Genomic DNA, 18,374 nt, shown 5'->3' with positions numbered 1-18,374 from the left:
GCAAGATGTGCATCGTGGACCCATTCTGTTATGATAACACGAGGTAGTTACGCTCAGGTGGGGTCTAATGATCATTAAAAGTGTGTTCACACCCTAAATCAAGTGTCTCATAAAGACACTTACTGAGAGACACCTGCTGAGTGGATGGATAGGCGACGGGTAGTATAAGTCCTTGAGGAGGGAGCGTGTAGGCTAGGTCCCATGCTGATGTCGAGGGATCTAAGACAACTAGTCATCAAGACACCTGAGTGAAATTGGAGAGTTGGCTACGTGTCTAAATCTAGAAGAGGTATATTAAAATTAAATTAAATTAAATTAAACTAAACTAAAAGAATTAAATAAAATCAAATTATAAAAAATCAAATTGAATTGAATTAATTTTTTTTAAAAATACATTTTTTCCTTTCTCTAATACTTTCTTCTATTTTAATGCAAATTTTAACTGCTAGATTATTTCTTTTACTTAGCTTCTTTTCAGTATTTAGATTTCATATTTTATCCGAATTCTTTTATTATAAAGATTCACTCAGCATTAATTATTTTATGCAAAATATATATAAAAGTACAGAAAAATTTATTTTTAACAAAAATAATACATATATGGAACGGTGGAAATGTGCAAGTGTACACAATCGCAACAAGTAATAAAGTGACAAGTAAATGTCAAGTTATCGTACCCATAGGGACTGTGTAAGAAAATATTTATGAAATGCAATTAAAAACACTTTGGTGAAGGAAAATCTTTTGTTTTGAAAGAAAAATGATTAACAAAACTAGATTTTAACTAAGAAAATTAAAATGTAAAAATTCCAAAGCACGATTTCAAAAAATAGGAGGTAGAGCCGATAAAGATTTTTTTTTTCGATTCATCACTGGAGTTGAATACCTCATTCAAGAATTGTTTTTAATCCAATCCGTAGGAATCAATAGAAAAGACAAATCCCTTATAATACACCAGATCCGGCTCGGTTATTGATAGAGTGAATAGATCTGCCATTTCTTGAAATCTCTCTTCTGATTCAAAATCGTGGTGCAACGTGTATCCCCTCCTATTCTGGTCATGGAATAGATGAAATAAATCAAAAAATGAAATTTTTTTCAAGAAAGAAATCTTATTGGAACTATCCAGTTCATCTTTCGGAACCGTATCACATCCCGGATTTGATGAAATAGGATGAATTGAGAAGGTATTTTGTAAATACGTAATTATCTTGAATATATTAACTATTTCTTTATTTTCTGATCGCCTGGAAGGGACAAAAGAAACATCTTGTTCTTTCTTCAAAAATTTCTGATCTCTAGTGGATCTCTCAGTAGGGTTCGAACCCAAATGAAGTTCTGACAATCTATCAGAGAAAAAAACGAATGGATCTTGTAGGATTCCCAAGAAATTCTTCGATTTCTTCCGGAAGCAGATGATTATTCATCCACTTCTCATGTTCCGTGGATAACCGGGACATTGAGGAATATCCAGGAAGGCACTTAGGGAATCGGTCTGATTCTATCCTGTTCGTACCGTTTGAAGAAAGGAAGGATCCCAAAGAATTGATCTTTCTTTTAGTTGTTGAATCTCCTTTTGATTGATCAATGTGTGATATTCCAAATCCTCACTACTAATGGAATAAAAATGATCTCTAGATTGATCAGAAGATCCTTTCAATTGGTGAGAATCTGTTACTTGAACGAAACTAGATCTTGTAGAATCATATTGAATATTTGACGATACATTCCATACCTTGCTAAAAAATCGATCCCTGTTTACCAACCATACATGGTCTAACCAAATCCAATTCTCTCTCGGTATGTTCCTCAAAAAATTCGATTCATGTGGATTATTCCCCCAACTGGTGAAGAGGTCTTGGTGGAATTGCCACATATAAATTTGAGCACAATTTTGCAAAGAAATAGCCCACTTGCCTCTCGAGAAGAGATGGGAAATATGCCCAATATCATTTGATTGAATAGCTGACCCAGCTCCTTGTTGTTTGAAGAAATCCTCCACTTCAATTGGTATTTTTTTATGAAAAGTAAACATGAGATAACAAATCCAGTCTTTCAATAAGATTTCAAATAGCTGTCCTGAGTTCAAGTTGATTATGTTTCGCCTCTTACTCGGAGAAAGACGATCAAACAATTCCCAATCATGGTCCTTGCGAATCGAATCATCCATATAATATACAAAAAGAAACTCCAGATATTTGATATCTTTCTCTTTGAATGAGATCTCAATTCCAGCTGCGGTTTCATTAGATATCTTATAACTAGAATCCCTATTTTTCCGATCCAGTTCCTCCACCACCGTAAACCCGGGTTAGATTCAGGCATGATACATTTTTTAGTTATTGGGAGAACCCAAGTACTCTCTTTCGGGTCCAGGAAACAGCTCTCAGAGATAATTTTTTCTTTTAGAAGATACAAGAGCGAAACAATAAACCTATTGATATTGGAAGACCCAAAAGATTCTTTCAATGTATCATTTCTAGGTCTAATGGAATTCATAGGTATAGGAAGAAGCCCTGTCAAATAGAGATTTTTTATTTCGACCATATTTCGATTGTTAATATGATATACAAGGGCCGCTACTACAAATAGTACTACACCCTTGATCATGAAATATCAATTACTTGTTGAACCCTGTGAATTATGTGAAAGTAGGATACTCCAAATTCGGGGGTCCAAGAGTTTTATAAAATGTTCTTGGTGGAAAACATTATGAATGAAAGATCCCACTGAATTAAATTGGTTCCATGAATCTAAGAAATAATGAGAATTCTTGATCTCTCTCAATTCAAAAATCCAGGATTTGAATTGATGTCTTTTCATTGATTCCTCCTAAATTGCATTGATTTATCCTAACAATTTCATTTCAATTGGATTTTGGTTATTCACTATGTACGAGGATCCCCGCTAAGCATCCATGCCTGAATGGTTAAAGCGCCCAACTCATAATTGGCAAATTCGTAGGTTTAATTCCTACTGGATGCATACCAATGGGGCCCTCCAATAAGTCTATTGGAATTGGCTCTATATCAATAAAATCTCATGATCTATACATAACAAATTGGTGTGGCATATTCATATCATAACATATGAACAGTAAGAACTAGCATTCTTATTGAGACTCGAACTCATAGGAAAGAAAATAGATTTATGGATGGATTCAAATATGTAGTAGTTACAGACAAAAGTATTCGGTTATTGGTGAAAAATCAATATATTTCTAATGTCAAATCAGGATCAACTAGGACAGAAATAAAGCATTGGGTTGAACTCTTCTTTGGTGTCAAGGTAATAGTTATGAATAGTCATTGACTCCCCGGAAAGGGTAGAAGAATGGGACCTATTATGGGACATACAATGCATTACAGGCATATGATCAATATGCTTCAACTGGGTTATTCCATTCACCTCTTAGAACGAAAAGAACTTAAATCAAAATACTTAATAGCATGACGATATATTTATACAAAACTTCTACCCCAGGCACACACAATGGAGCCATAGACAGTCAAGTGAAATCCAATCCACGAAATAATTTGATCTATGGACAACATCATTGTGGTAAAGGTCATAATTCCAGAGGAATCATTACCGCAAGGCATAGAGGGGGAGGTCATCAGCGTCTATACCGTAAAAGTGATTTTTGATGAAATGAAAAAGACATATATGGTAGAATCGTAACCATAGAATACAACCCTAATCGAAATGCATACATTTGTCTCATACACTATGGAGATGGTGAGAAGAGATATATTTTACATCCTAGAGGGGTTATAATATGAGATACCATTGTTTCTGGTACAGAAATTCCTATAAAAATGGGAAATGCCTACCTTTGAGTACGGTTTGAACTATTGATTTACGTAAATGGAAGGAGCCAATTAGGTTCACGATGAAACTTAAAAATTGATCATTGATCCAATTTGAGTACCTCTACAGGATAAACCTTAACAGAAAACCAAAGAGTAATGGCAACAAGTGATTGAGTTCAGTAGTTCCTCATGTAAAATTATTGACTCTAGAGATATAGTAATATGGAGAAGACAAAATTGTTTCAAGCACCGACAGAACTAGAAGCGCCCTTTGTTTCAAAGAGAGGAGGACAGGTTATTCACATTTCATTTGATGGTTAGAGGCGAATTGAAAGCTAAGTAGTGGTAATTCGAAAGATTCCTTGTGGGAAAAATAGAGATGTCTCCTACGTTATCCATAATATGTGGAAGTATCGATGTAATTTTATAGATTTATTCAATCTGAATGCTACATGAAGAACATAAGCCAGATGACAAAAAGAGAAGACTTAGGATGTAGAAGATCATAACATGAGTGTTTGACAGATTTAGATTCCTATATATCCACTCATGTGGTACTTCATTGTATAATATATATATAAGAATTATACGATAAGAATTATACGAATCTATCTGTATAGATATCATCATCTATACCCAGAAAGCTGTATGCTTTGGAAGAAGTTTGTACAATTTGGGAAGGGGCTTTGATTGATCGATCAAAAAGAAGAATCTACTTCAATCGATATGCCTTTAGGCATGACCAACATAACATAGAAATCACACTTGGAAGGCGTGGACAATTAGCTAGAGCACCGGGGAAAACAACTATATTAAAATTACATTTTGGGGAGGTCCGTTTGATATCTAAAAACTGCTCAGCAACAGTCGGACATGTGGGAACGTTGGGGTGAACCAGAAAAGTTTGGGTAGATCCGGATCTAAATGTTGGCTAGGTAAGCTTCTTGTAGTAAGAGGAGTAGTTATGAACCCTGTAGACCATCCCCATGGGAGTGGTGAAGGGAGGGTTCCAATTGGTAGAAAAAAACCCGCAACCCTTGGGGTTATCTTGCACTTGGAAGAAGAAGTAGAAAAAGGAATAAATATAGTGATAATTTGATTCTTCGTCGATGGAGTAAATATGAGATATTATTTCTTTCTTCGTCTTTACAAAAAAAAACTATATTTTTAAAGTAAAAAAATGGCGCATTTAGTAAAAAAAAACCTTTTGTAGCAAATCATTTATTAAAAAAAGTCGAAAGGCTTAATATAAAAGTGGAAAAAGAAATAATAATAACTTGGTCCAGAGCATCTACCATTATACCCAAAATGATCGGCCATACTATCGCTATCCATAATGGAAAAAAACATTTGCCCATTTATATAACGGATCGTATGGTAGGACATAAATTGGGAGAATTCTTACCTACTATGAAAATGTTGCCATTGTCATTGATTAAGAAGGAAATCTAAAAGGAACTCGAATTTTTGGTGCGACCGCCTAGAAATTGAGACAGTTAAATTTCACTAAAATAGTTTCATTAGGTCCCGAGGTATTATAAGACGAGACTCAAGTATAGTTAGAGTATTTAGAGTATTTAAATGGCATAGAGTAATTAGTAGATTGTGTCTCACGTATATACCATTACTAAGTAAAAAAAGACCACGTTTGTTATATTAAAATTCGGGAGCAACAAAAATTTTAGTTTACCATGGGTAAGGACACTATTGCTGACATAATAACCTCTATACGAAATGCTGATATGAATAGAAAAGAAACGATTCAAATAGGATCTACTAACATAACTAAAAACATTGTTAAAATACTTTTACGAGAAGTTTTTATCGATAACGTAAGGAAACATTGGGAACGCAACAAATATTTTTTGGTTTTAACCCTATGACATAGAAGGAATAGAAAAAAGACCACATAGAACTATTTTAAATTTACGACGGAACAGTCGACTAGGTCTATGAATCTATTCTAACTATTAACAAATTCCTAAGATTTTAGGCGGGATGGGGATTGTAATTCTTTCTACTTCTCGGGGTAGAATGATAGACTGGGAGGCTCGATTAGAAGGAATCGGTGGAGAAATTTTGTGTTATATATGGTAATCTATCCGGTATACGAATTGTATCCTAAACTCTCCATTTGTGCACAAAAAGAAAAAGAAAAAAAGCACGGGTTGTCTAATAGAACTCCTCTTGCCTTGAGGTAGTTGATACGTCAAGGAAGTTTTACCTGAAATAAAAGAAAAAAATGGATTCATGAAGGTTTAATTAGTAAATCACTCCTTTAGATAATGAAGATATGATTTTAGGTTATGTTTCGGGAGAGTTTTACTAATGTGGGATAGATTCAACAAAAGTGAAGTAAGTGCTTATGATTCAAATAGGGGGTGTACAATTTATAGACTTCGCAACAAGGATTCGAGCGATTAGGTAGTTTTTTCAACTTCAAGATTCCTTTTGAGGGGATCCAATTTAAATTTCAAGAAACTCATTTTCTTCCAATAAGCGAATTCTGAAAAATTTAAGGAATAACAACTATGAAAATAAGGGCTTCCGTTCGTAAAATTTGTGAAAAATGTTGCCTAATCTGTAGGAGGGGATGAATTATCGTAATTTGCTTTAACCCGAGACATAAACAAAGACAAGGATAATCTTTCTATTCTAAAAAGAACTCTTGAAAGAAAAGAAACTAATCTTAAAGAAAGTGATAAACAAATAAAAATAGAAGATCTGTTTTGACATGAGATGGATATACCCATATATCTCTAACTTATTTTTATGAAATGATAAAATTTGGTAAACCTATGCCAAAAGTTGGTTCATGTAGGAATGGGCGCAATAGTGCACGAAAAAGTGCACGTAGAATACCAAAAGGAGTTATTCATGTTCAAGCAAGTTTCAACAATACCATTGTTACTATTACAGATGTACGGGGTCGGGTAATCTCTTGGTCCTCCGCTGGCACTTGTGGATTCAAGGGTACAAGAAGGGGGAACCCTTTTGCTGCTCAAACCACAACCGAAGATTCTATTCAAGTAGTAATAGACCAAGGTATGCAACGAGCAGAAGTTATGATAAAGGGTCCTATTCTCGGAAGAGATGCAACATTACGAGCTATTCGTTGAAGTGGTATACTATTAAGTTTCGTACAGGATGTAACCCCTATGCCATATAATGGCTGTAGACCTCCTAAAAAAAGACGTGTTTAGAAATAAACACTAAAGAGATTTCAAGAGAAATAAATGATTCAATGATCTGATGAAATAAAACAATATTACTATGGTTCGAGAGAAAGTAAAAGTCTCTACTTCAACTCGGACACGATAGTGGAAGTGTGTTGAATCAAGAACAGATAGTAAGTGCCTTTATTATGGACGCTTTATTCTGTCTCCACTTATGAAAGGCCAAGTCGACACAATAGGCACTGCGATGCGAAGAGCTTTGCTTAGAGAACTAGAAGGAACATGCATTACATTTGCAAAATCTGAGAAAATACCCCACGAATATTCTACCATAGTAGGTATTTAAGAATCAGTCCATGAAATTTTAATGAATTTGAAAGAAATTGTATTGAGAGGGAATTTTTTTGGAACTCGTAATGCCTTTATTTGTGCCAAGGGTCCCGGATATGTAACTGCTCAAGACATCATCTTACCACCTTCTATGGAAACCGTTGATAATACACAGCATGTAGCCAACCTAACCAAACCAATTGATTTGTGTATTGGATTACAAATCGAGAGAAATAGAAGATACGATACAAAAATGCCAAAGAACTTTCATGACAGAAGTTATCCTATAGATGTTGTATTCATGCCTATTCGAAATGTGAATCATAGTATTCATTGTTATGGGAATGATAATGAAAAACAGGAGATACTTTTTCTAGAAATATGGACAAATGGAAGTTTAACTCCGAAAGAAGCACTTCATGAAGCCTCTCGCAATTTGATTGGTTGATTTATTCCTTTTCTACATGCAGAAGAAGAAATCTTACATTTAGAAAACAATCAACACGATGTTACTTTACCTTTTTTTTTTCGTTTCATGATAGATTAGTTAAACTAACAAAAAAGAAAAAAAAACTAGCACTGAAATCTATTTTTATTGACCAATCAAAATTGCCTCCAAGGATTTATAATTGTCTCAAAAAGTCCAATATACATACATTATTGGACCTTTTGAATAACAGTCGAGAAGACCTTATGAAAATTGAACACTTTCGCATAGAAGATGTAAAACAAATATTGGGCATTCTAGAAAAGAAGCAGAGAGTCCGTATAGCCCTATATTTTTGAATTTTCTATTTTATTAGTTTAAATATTCATTAAATTTATTAAATTAGGAAAAATGAAATGAAAATAATATTCTTAAATCTAAATCAAACTAAAACAATAAAGAATATCCAAATACAACTAAAAATAAAAAAAGTTGTATAGTTTTTTTCCTAATTATTGTATTCTTTGTTGATTGGAACTGATCGCTTCTAGTTGCTTGGTTCAAATCATTCCCATAAGCTCGCTCACAGGGAGATCACTCAGAGTATAACCCTTAAAACAAAAGCGGATTTCAATGGATCCAATCGCTCTTTTTTTTTCTTGGATAAGAATAAAATAAACAAAACCCCATTTTCTTAATTAGTCCTCACGGGTAGATTGATTTTAGATTGATTCTATATAAATAGATATAAAATAAAAAATTTCTATTTATTCGAAATCTATAATTTCAAATTTATATTTAGAATAAATAGAATTTCGAATTAAAAGTTTTTTTATTTCTAAAATTATAATAAATATTATATATTAGTTAGATATTAGAATTCCTTTTATTTAGAAAAATCCAAAATGAAGTGAAAACGAAAAAGTATTACTTGTTTTGGATTTGTATAGTATTATACTATATATATAGTATAAATATATATTTATACTAGTACTATACAGATTAGTACTATATCGAAATGAAATCAAAATAAGTGGAATGTAAATAAAATAGGATTAAGTCCAATCAATAAATCTTAAAACGCAACATGGAAACACAACAAACAAACGAAACTAGATGATTCGATCAAACTGAATTGTTGTTTTGACTAAACAAACAGTTGCGGATGACTTGACAATGAATTCCAGGCCGAAGCGACTAATCCGATCTATTTTTCACATTCATAGGAGTTCATCTATGCTTCTGCTTTACGAATATGATATTTTCTAGGCATTTCGAATAATATCAAGTGCTATTCCTATTTTGGCATTTCTAATTTCTAGAGTTTTATCGCCGATTAGAAAGGGTTCAGAAAAACTTTCTAGTTATGAATAGGGTATAGAACCAATGGGCGATGCTTGGTTACAATTTCAAATATGTTATTATATGTTTTCTCTATTTTTTGTTGTTTTTGATGTTGAAATGGTTTTTCTTTATCCATAGGCAATGAGTTTCGATGTATTGGGGGTACCCGTATTCATAGAAGCTTTCATTTTCGTGCTTATCCTAATTGTTGGTTCAGTTTAAGTATGGAGAAAAGGAGCATTGGAATGGTCTTAGTTCCAGAATATTCAGATAATAAAAAGAAAGAAAAAAATTCAAAATAATAATAACATTGAGTATGAATTCCATCGAATTTCCCTTACTTGATCGAACAATGTTCATGTTGTTACGAATAAATTAATGACAACTTGGCAATTTGTTAACTATAACATATACAAACATACTAAATTAACTAATCTTTTAAACATATTACTATGTCAATTCAAACAATTAATCAATTTAAATAAGCAAGTAAAAGATTAAGTGAAGTAACAATATATTCGTACATTGAAACAGTTTAATCATAAAAATCTTGCAAGTTATGCAAGGCTAATGTACCATTTAATATCGTTGCTAATTTAACCCTCAACTATCTTAAAAGATTAAACATGCATTGATTAAGTATTGTGTCAATTAATTATAATTTCAATACGATTAATAATTAATTCATTAGTTACCTTACAATTGTAATGCAAGTATAACATAATCATGGTTTTACTTAATCAAACAATCTACCAAGACCTATAACAACACAAACATGATTTTAATAATTTAAGTAGATGAAATGCAATCAACCTAACACGAATTAAATTTAAGTAATGTTAATTAAATTTAGAATAAAAACATAACAAATATTCATAGACATGTTCCTAACAACAACAAGGAAAGTTAAAGGATAGGAAACTAGAATCAAATTCAGTGTTTCTTCGAAGCCAGACTTGTAACACCCCAAACCCAGCCTAGACGTTATGGCTGTATCTGGCAATGTCACATGATAGTGTTTTTGAAACCTCGTTGCTACGTTGAAAACATTCCATGTTATTATCTTTAGTAAACCTTTGTTAGAACTTAGGAAGTTGTAACATCCTGAATTTTGGGCCTAGAAGAAATAGGTTTTGAACAAGGGATCAGTTAGGAGACTGCACATAATTAGTTAGTTGTGCAAGAAAGTGACATAAATGAATGTTTGCTTCAGTGGTTAAGTGATTTAGGAGTGTTTGGAAGTGTCTGAGAAGTCAGGGGGTTCAAGTCTTGGCTTTTGCAGAATTTTTAGTTTTGCTCTTAAATGAATATGGACACTGGCATATAGGCCTTATAAGTAATAGTGTTTGTTTTATATCACAAAAAGAGCTTGTGGTCAAGTGGCAAGGTGGTGTGTTGTGTAAATGTGAGGTGTAAGGTTCAAGTCTTGGGGTGTGCAATGCAGTATTTATTTTGCTGCTTGAGCTGGATAGGTGGTAGAGTTGGACTGAAACACAACTAAGGGGGAGAGTTTGAATGATGTTTGAACTAGTTATAGAGAGAATTGGGGAAGGATATTTGGAGAGATTTGGGGAGGTTGTTGTTGTGGAGAGATATATACATATCATCTCATTTGTTCCTTGTTCTAAATGGGGAGATCGGCGAGGTTTCCAAGGTTTTCGTCACTTTCTCGAACCTGTATTGCTTCCATTCCTAACTCATGGTGGTCGAGGTTGATTGGCACATTGCCTGGGAACCAAGGGTGCGATGATCATTGATTTGCGGAATAAGAGTGTCCAGATCGAAAGGAATCTGCAAATCGCATCAGGTGTGTAAACTCCCCACTGTAACTGTAGAACGACAAAAGCCAAAAAGCTGAAATATGACATTTGAGACCACACGAGCGTGCGATCGGTCGTGTGGAAAGCTGAACTTGTGAATCATGGATGATAAACTGTAGAGGCCTCCATGAGCATTTCCATGGGCTTAGGCCGTAATGGGCCACGTTGGTCCGAAATGGGCCGTGTGGATGAAATCTACGATTTGTGGCAAATATTGGACTGGGATATGTAGATCTATGATATGTATGACTATGATTGAGCATGACATATTGCATGGGGTTGGGTTGTTATATTTGGAGGAAGTGTAGTGTACTGCTAAGGTCGCACGGGTCACCCAAGACGACTGTGAACCTACTGGTGGCTTTGCCACATATACTGTTACTGGCAGCTTTGCTGCGATACTATTACTGGCAGCTTTGCTGCGATATTGGTGTGTTGGCTGGGTGGGTTGATTTTATCCCTACATGGTGTGTTGGTGGTACAGAGTGGTGTGTTGGCTGGATTGGGATATGTTGCATTATTGCACTGCATTGTTACTGTATTGGGCTAAGGCCCACACTAATTCTGTATTGGGCTAAGGCTCACACTGATTATGTATTGTGCTAAGGCCCACACTGATTCTGTATTGGGCTAAGGCCCACACTAATTCTGTATTGGGCTAAGGCCCACACAGATTCTGTATTGGGCTAAGGCCCACATTGTTACTGTATTGGGCTAAGGCCCTTAGTGTACTGTCACTGAATAGGGTTCAGGCCTAGACTGTTACTGCATATTGTTTACTATTTGACTGGCAGGGGATTACACACTGAGTTTCGTAAACTCACCCTTTCTTTTATTTACTTACAAGTAATCCTTAGCCATAGATAATTCGGTGCTGCGAGGGACTCGGAGGTGGCCACACAATTGCTGCTATTCACACTTACTTTTATTTTACTTTAAATTATAAGTTGGGTTTTTTTTTGTAATAAGGCCTTTAATTTGGTTTTAAATTTTTAATTGGGCTTTTGCTTACATATTTTATACTGCTAGTTAGGTGAAAACAAATTTTCAAAATATTACTGTTTTCAAAGACACGAGATTTAAACAACAGAGTTTCAAAAGCTTCCGCGATTTTAAATTAACTTAATATAACAATAGTAGTTAACAAGGAAAACGTTTTGACTAGTGATTTTTTAATTAATAATAAAGGGGTTTACTCAGAACTTAGAAACAAATTTTTACCGATGAGTCCGAATTTCGAAAGACACTTCATTGTGACACGTCAGATCCGACTATAACGTCTAGGCCGGGTTTGGGGTGTTATAGAAGTCGTCTTTATTCATTTAAAATATTTGTTTTGAAACATCCCTCGTTGCGGAAGTTTGAATAAAACAGTCTAAGTGATCATGTGTTTAGAAACTACTTTAACTTTTTGAAAACTAAATTTTCTACGACCAGCAAGTATAAATCCATAAAGTAAAATAAATAAATAAAAGCCCAAAATTTAAAACCAAAGTCCCAGAGGGTCCTTAAATTACAACCCAAATAATCAATAATAATTAAATCATAACACATAAATTGAAAACCATGAAGTCCAAAAAGTTTCTATGGTCACCGCTGAGTCCTCCGTCGCACAGATCCTTCTAAGTCTAGGGATTACCTAAGCACATTAAACAAAAAGGGTGAGTTTACATAAACTCAGTGTGTAATCCCGCAGAAACAAAAAAACAATTAGTATTCACAGTGCACAGTTGAACAGTCTTGGGCCTAAGCCCTTTTCAGTATCAGTGATAGTTTGAGCCTTAGCCCATCTCAGTACAGTGTCAAAAATGCAGTAGGGCCTTAACCCATCACAGTATCAGTAGCAGTAACAGTTATGCAGTAGCAAAATCCTACCCATCCAGCCTCTACACACCATCTTCGTCCAACCTTACATTCCATGTGGGGATATAATCAACCCACCCATCCTTACACTCCAAGTAGTACTGAATGCGGCACAAAACATTAGTTTGCAGCTGAGCTGCCAGTAAATTAGGCTTAAAGCCTTCCAGTACACTTCCTCCGAATAACAACCCCCAACCCAATGCAATGCAACATACAATGGATGATATGCTATTATGCAATTTCAATACATATATTCAGTTCAGATATTAACATGCTCAATACAGATATCATTCAGTCAATTTCACACATTTAGGGGTTTAAGTAGCACTTACCGACCTTATAGTAGTTTCACAGTCAACTTGGGCAACCCGTGCAACCTTAGAAACATTTCGGTAAAAATAGGCCCACACGCCTGTGTGCCTGTGTCCACTTGGCCCAAATTGGCCTTGGCCGTGTGATCCATATTTCATGTAACCCATGCTAGCTAAATATTCATATATGTTTTCACTATTTACTTATATGTTCATTCAAAGCTGTCTACTTGAGTTATTGTCCCTAAATTATTTATATCTTGAGCTACAGAATTCCAAATTAAGATCCGCTTGATGTTTTCGAAACTAGACTCAAATACCTTTCTACCATAAAATTTTTAGATTTTATATTTTATCAAATAAGTAAAGTAAAATCTTCAAATCAATCCTGATTCTGCTGTTTGATAGCTTCAACCTTTCCTTACTAAAAATTATTTATCTCTTAGTACGAAATTCAGATGATGTTTCCGTTTGTTTCTCTTGAAATTAGACTCGTTAAGGATTTAAACATATAAATTTAAGCCCCTAATTATTTTTTTACAATTTTTGATGATTTTTCCAAAGTCAGAACAGGGGAACCTGAACCCATTCTGACATTGTCTCACAAAATTCATTATATCTCATAACTTATAATTTCATTGCTTACACTATTTCTTCCATGAAAAACTAGACTCAATAAAGTTTAATTTCATGTTTTATTAAATCTCTAACTCAATTTCCACTATTTTTTTATGATTTTTCAAATTTAAACTACTGTTGCTATCCAAAACTATTTTAGTGCAGAATGTTGTTTTCCAAGTTTATAACACCCTTATTTCCTTTCTCTACAATTTTTCACATCATTTTCTCTTATTTCTCAACAACAAGAAATTTTGACTTTTGTCAAATCCCATTTTCTGCATTTTAGGTATACACCTGGTATCATTTCTAATGCGTAAGCACTCCTAAGCCTCTAGAACCTAAAAATCGACCAACAAATCTCCAGATTAATCACTTAATTCATTTTTAATCAACCAATTTTGTAAGGAACTCAACTAAAAACCTAACAAAACCCTTACCTCGCTTGAGTAACCACGACTTCGCACAATCACAGCGTTGATTCAAAACCACCAGCCCCTTGATTAACTCTTAAACACCAAAAAGGAATTCCCGTTTTAGAGATTAACCAAGAATGATTAACAATAGACAAAACCATTACTTACCGAACACATGCAACCAATGATGGACAACCAAATCAATTGGAAAATAAAGAAAGAAACGGAAGGGGAAAAATAATTGAAATTTTGGTAGTAACTAGGGGAAATAATCGGCAGAGGAGGAAAAAAGAAGAAGAAAACGTCAAAAAAAGTTTGGGTAATTAGAGAGAAAACCGAAACTCTACTTTTTTCTTTGGAACAAAAAGATAATTAGATTATTTTCTGATAATCTCTCCCCCATTATCTCCTAAAATCACTTTCTATTAACCCACTAAAACACAACTACTCAGAATTTTGCCCCAACATAACTCTTAGCCGAAATTGGAGCAAAAACACTATCTCCATGCCATCACAGAGAATTGAACACAAGACCTCCTTCACACCAACACTCCACTTATCCACCAGACCAGCAGGCTCATTCTATTAATTATTTGCCAACTTTTACTTAAAAGCCTACTGAACAAAGATTATTCATAAAAATACCAAAATTTTCACAAGTCCTGGCTTGAACTTGGGACCTCTCACACACCCAGAACACTTTACCACTGAAGCAGATACACAGTAGTGTCACACCTTCGCAAGAACAAAAATAAAAATAAAAATTCTGGGCGTTACAAGACTAGTTTGCTCCTCTCCTTCTTCGCTCATTCTTGTTGTTCCAAGGCTTCTATAAGCACTTGAATGCTGCTACCCAAGGTGGTTGAAAGACTCTTTTCTAAGAGGGAAATCGGCAAAGGAAAGTAGAAGGGAAAAAATGGGAAACAATAAGAGAAAGTGAGTGAAAGAGAGAGAGATGTGTGGGATGAGAGGTATGAGAGGTATGTTGAATGAAATAACAAAGATGGGTATTTATAGGTGGGAAGGGTTGCTAAAAATAGAAAATAATTAGTAGCCATAATCTTAATTGGCTAGCCATACCACAAGCTAAATTTAACTTGGGGCAAATCTTCAAATGCATAAAAAGTAGAGGAGTTTGAATGGAGTTTAAGGAAACTTTGAGGGCTGTTTTGCAAGTAATTAAATCAGCTAAATAAGTTGATTGGGACGGTTTTGGGCTGCCAATTTTCTTATTGGATCAGTTTTCAATGCTTAGTATACTGTCACTTTCTCCTTCAGGCTTTATATTAATTTTTAACCCAATTTAAGTTGGATAAAAATTAAATATAAAGTACGTAAAATAATCATCATTTGGACCATCCTTGGCTGAAAAAATATTCAGCCTTGCTCTTGGTTCACATGATGCAAAAATTCTCCAATGGTTCAAGCCTTTTGAGGTGTTTGCCGAGCCAACTTTCACCTTTTGCACAAAACTGTCAAAATAAACAAAATTTGTGAAAAATTATTATAAAAATAATTAAAATTCAATATGTTAATAATTTAAGTACAAATTAATTATTTTATAATTAAAGTGTGAATTTAGACAAAATTTATTATGAAACTGCATGAATTAGAGCTTAAAATGTGCTAAAAAAGTCTATATATTTTTATGTTTCTAATAGATTTTGAATCTATATGAGAAAAGAATCAAAATAGAGATTTAAAAACGGAAAAGAAGCTTGCCAAAATATGGGTTTTATCGTCGAAAGTTGAATTTAGATGAGTTTCAATGAGTTCTTGAATTTTTTCGAAGTTTTTGAGTGAAAAATTGAAGAGAAAGAATATGTTTATAATTTTTTTTAAAAAAATAAGAAAATAATGTTTAATTTTTTTTCTGATTTTTTAGTTAAAAATTGTTTCATGTTACAAATTTTTTTTTATAATGACTGAAATAATTTAATTAATGGAGTACTATAATTTAACTAAGAAAAATAGTTTAAGTATGACAAAAAAAATCAACTTAAAAGAAAGTAATTTAAGTAGGATTTTACATTTATGCCTTGGGTAAGTTACAATTGGGAAAATTTGTTTAATCCACATATATCTAGAAGGTGTGTCGTGGCAGTGATATTTTGGCTGTTGACGAAATGAACCTTTGTTGAGTACAAATGTCAATATTGGCTGCTGCATATCAAATGGTAGTGAATAGGTATGCATGGTTTTTATTTTATTGATGGAAGCTAGCATTGCTCACATTGTTTGAAAACTTGGAATGTAATATAAAATAATTGGACAATAACTTGTCATCAAGTTATTGCTCTTCAATAGATATAGATAAAAATAATTAACATGGTATTGTTAAAAGAAAATCGGGATGCCGAGGTTTATGTAGAAAAAGACCATATTTTACTTATAATATTAATCAAATATTATAGTTGTTTTTAAGGTAAATTACATTAATAGTCACTCAATTTTAGGTAAACAATAGAATTTTTGGAATTATTTGTAACGCCCCAAAATTTATAATTTCGTTATTGTGAAAATATAATACAAATATTTGTCAGTTTTAGTGGTTATGTGTTTTAAGAATATTTAAAAGGTCTCAAGTTCAAGCCTTTACTTGGGCAAATTTTGGTATTTTGAATGAATTAGGCCTTACTCTTATTCACGAGGCTTTTATTTGATTCTTGGGTAAATTACATCAAAATGGGCATGCTGGTTTGGTGGTTAAATGATATGTTTTTATGGTGGAGGTCTTGTGTTCAAATCATTACATAGCCAAGGGTATTATTTTTTTTTGCTCAGATTTCGAGATAGAGTTGTGTAATAAGGGGATTCTGAGTAGTGGATGTGTAGTGGGAATTAGGGGAGAAGATTAAGGGATTTTGGGGATTATCGGGATTTTATTTTATTTTTTCCCATAGCCGAATTTTGACTCTCTTTTCCAAAAAAAAAATAAATTCTACCGTCTATTCTTCTTTCTCCCCTATTTTTGAAATTCTCTGAGTTTTTCCATCATTCTCTTTTTTTTCTTCTTCTTGATTTTCCCTTAATCCATTTATTTTCCTTCGTTTTCGCACGCGGTTAGTGCTCGCTTAGTTTCGGTAAGTATTTCTCTTCGTTTTTGTCATGAATCTCTTAACAACTGAACATGTAATGTTTTTTCTTTGCGATTTGGGCGTAGGGGGAGGCTCAGACTGGTGAATTTGGTGTTCTCGTCTTAACAATAGTTAAACGGAGGGTTATCGTTGGTGATAAGTTGAGTTTCTGTTCGTTCTTGGTTGTCAATTCGCTTGTAAATCCATTAAATTGATGTTGAGTATCTTGATTATAGGCTTTGGAGTGCTCGGGGACTATTTTAGCATAAAAAAAACCAGGTGCGTACCCGGAATGCAAAAAAAAAAAGGATTCGGCGAAAAGCCAAAATTGCTTGTTGTTTGGACAGCGACAATAGGCTAACTTTGAAAAATCGCCATAAATAATGGAAATCAAATTAGAGGATGAATAAGATAGGGAATTAAAGCTTATTGAGGCTATTTGCTCATCGAAGAAACGGTATAAGTAATGGAGTTGTAAATCGTGAGGTTAATAAACTTTGTGAGACAATGTCAGAATGAATTCGGGTTCCCCTATTCTGACTTTGGAAAATCATCAAAAATTGGAGAAAAGTAATTAGGGGTTAAAATTTGCATGTTTAAATTATTAAATGAGTCTATTTTTAATAGAAATAAATGGAAACATCATCCAAATTTTGTACTAAGAGATAATTAATTTTTCACAAAGAAGGGATGAAGCTATCAGACAGCAGAATAGGCGTAAGTTTGAAGATTTTACTATACTTATTGGATAAACCAAAAATTCTGAAAATTTTATGGTAGAAAGGTATTTGAGTCTAATTTCAAAGAAATTAACTAGATCTTAATTCAGAATTTTGTAGCTCAAGATATAAATAATTTAGTAACAGTGACTCAAATAGACAACTTTGAAGGAACATATAAGTAAATAGTGAAAAAATATATAAATAATTAACTAGCACGGGTTACATTAAAAATATATCACGTGGCCAAGGCCAATTTCGGCCAAGTGTGTAGCACCCCTAACCCGTAACTGTCGCCGAAATAAGGTTACGAGGAATTACCGAACTAGACTTAATTTCGAACGATCATAGATATACACATGTTCAAACTCTTAAACCAACCAATTATAAACAACAATGATATATTTATGTATATAAAACTCACATTTAAAAATTTACATATTTTACATGTAACCATTATG

General features: G+C 33.6%; 1 protein-coding gene across 1 annotated transcript; it reads left to right on the top strand.

The window, feature by feature from the left end:
- The first annotated feature begins 6,610 nt into the window (after positions 1–6,610).
- LOC121220364 (30S ribosomal protein S11, chloroplastic-like) lies at positions 6,611–6,931 on the top strand. The gene has a single exon (XM_041100058.1). The coding sequence runs from the start codon at positions 6,611–6,613 to the stop codon at positions 6,929–6,931; it is 321 nt and encodes a 106-aa protein (XP_040955992.1).
- Positions 6,932–18,374: the final 11,443 nt, after the last annotated feature.

The sequence above is a fragment of the Gossypium hirsutum genome, chromosome D08 (genome assembly GCF_007990345.1).
Source record: "Gossypium hirsutum isolate 1008001.06 chromosome D08, Gossypium_hirsutum_v2.1, whole genome shotgun sequence".
Lineage (NCBI taxonomy): Eukaryota > Viridiplantae > Streptophyta > Magnoliopsida > Malvales > Malvaceae > Gossypium > Gossypium hirsutum.
Note: the sequence above shows the minus strand (reverse complement) of the source record. Positions and strands in the feature narration are given on the sequence as shown.

Bases quoted from the DNA above. Each gene is read 5' to 3' on its own strand.
- LOC121220364 (XM_041100058.1), top strand. From the start codon at position 6,611: ATGCCAAAAGTTGGTTCATGTAGGAATGGGCGCAATAGTGCACGAAAA.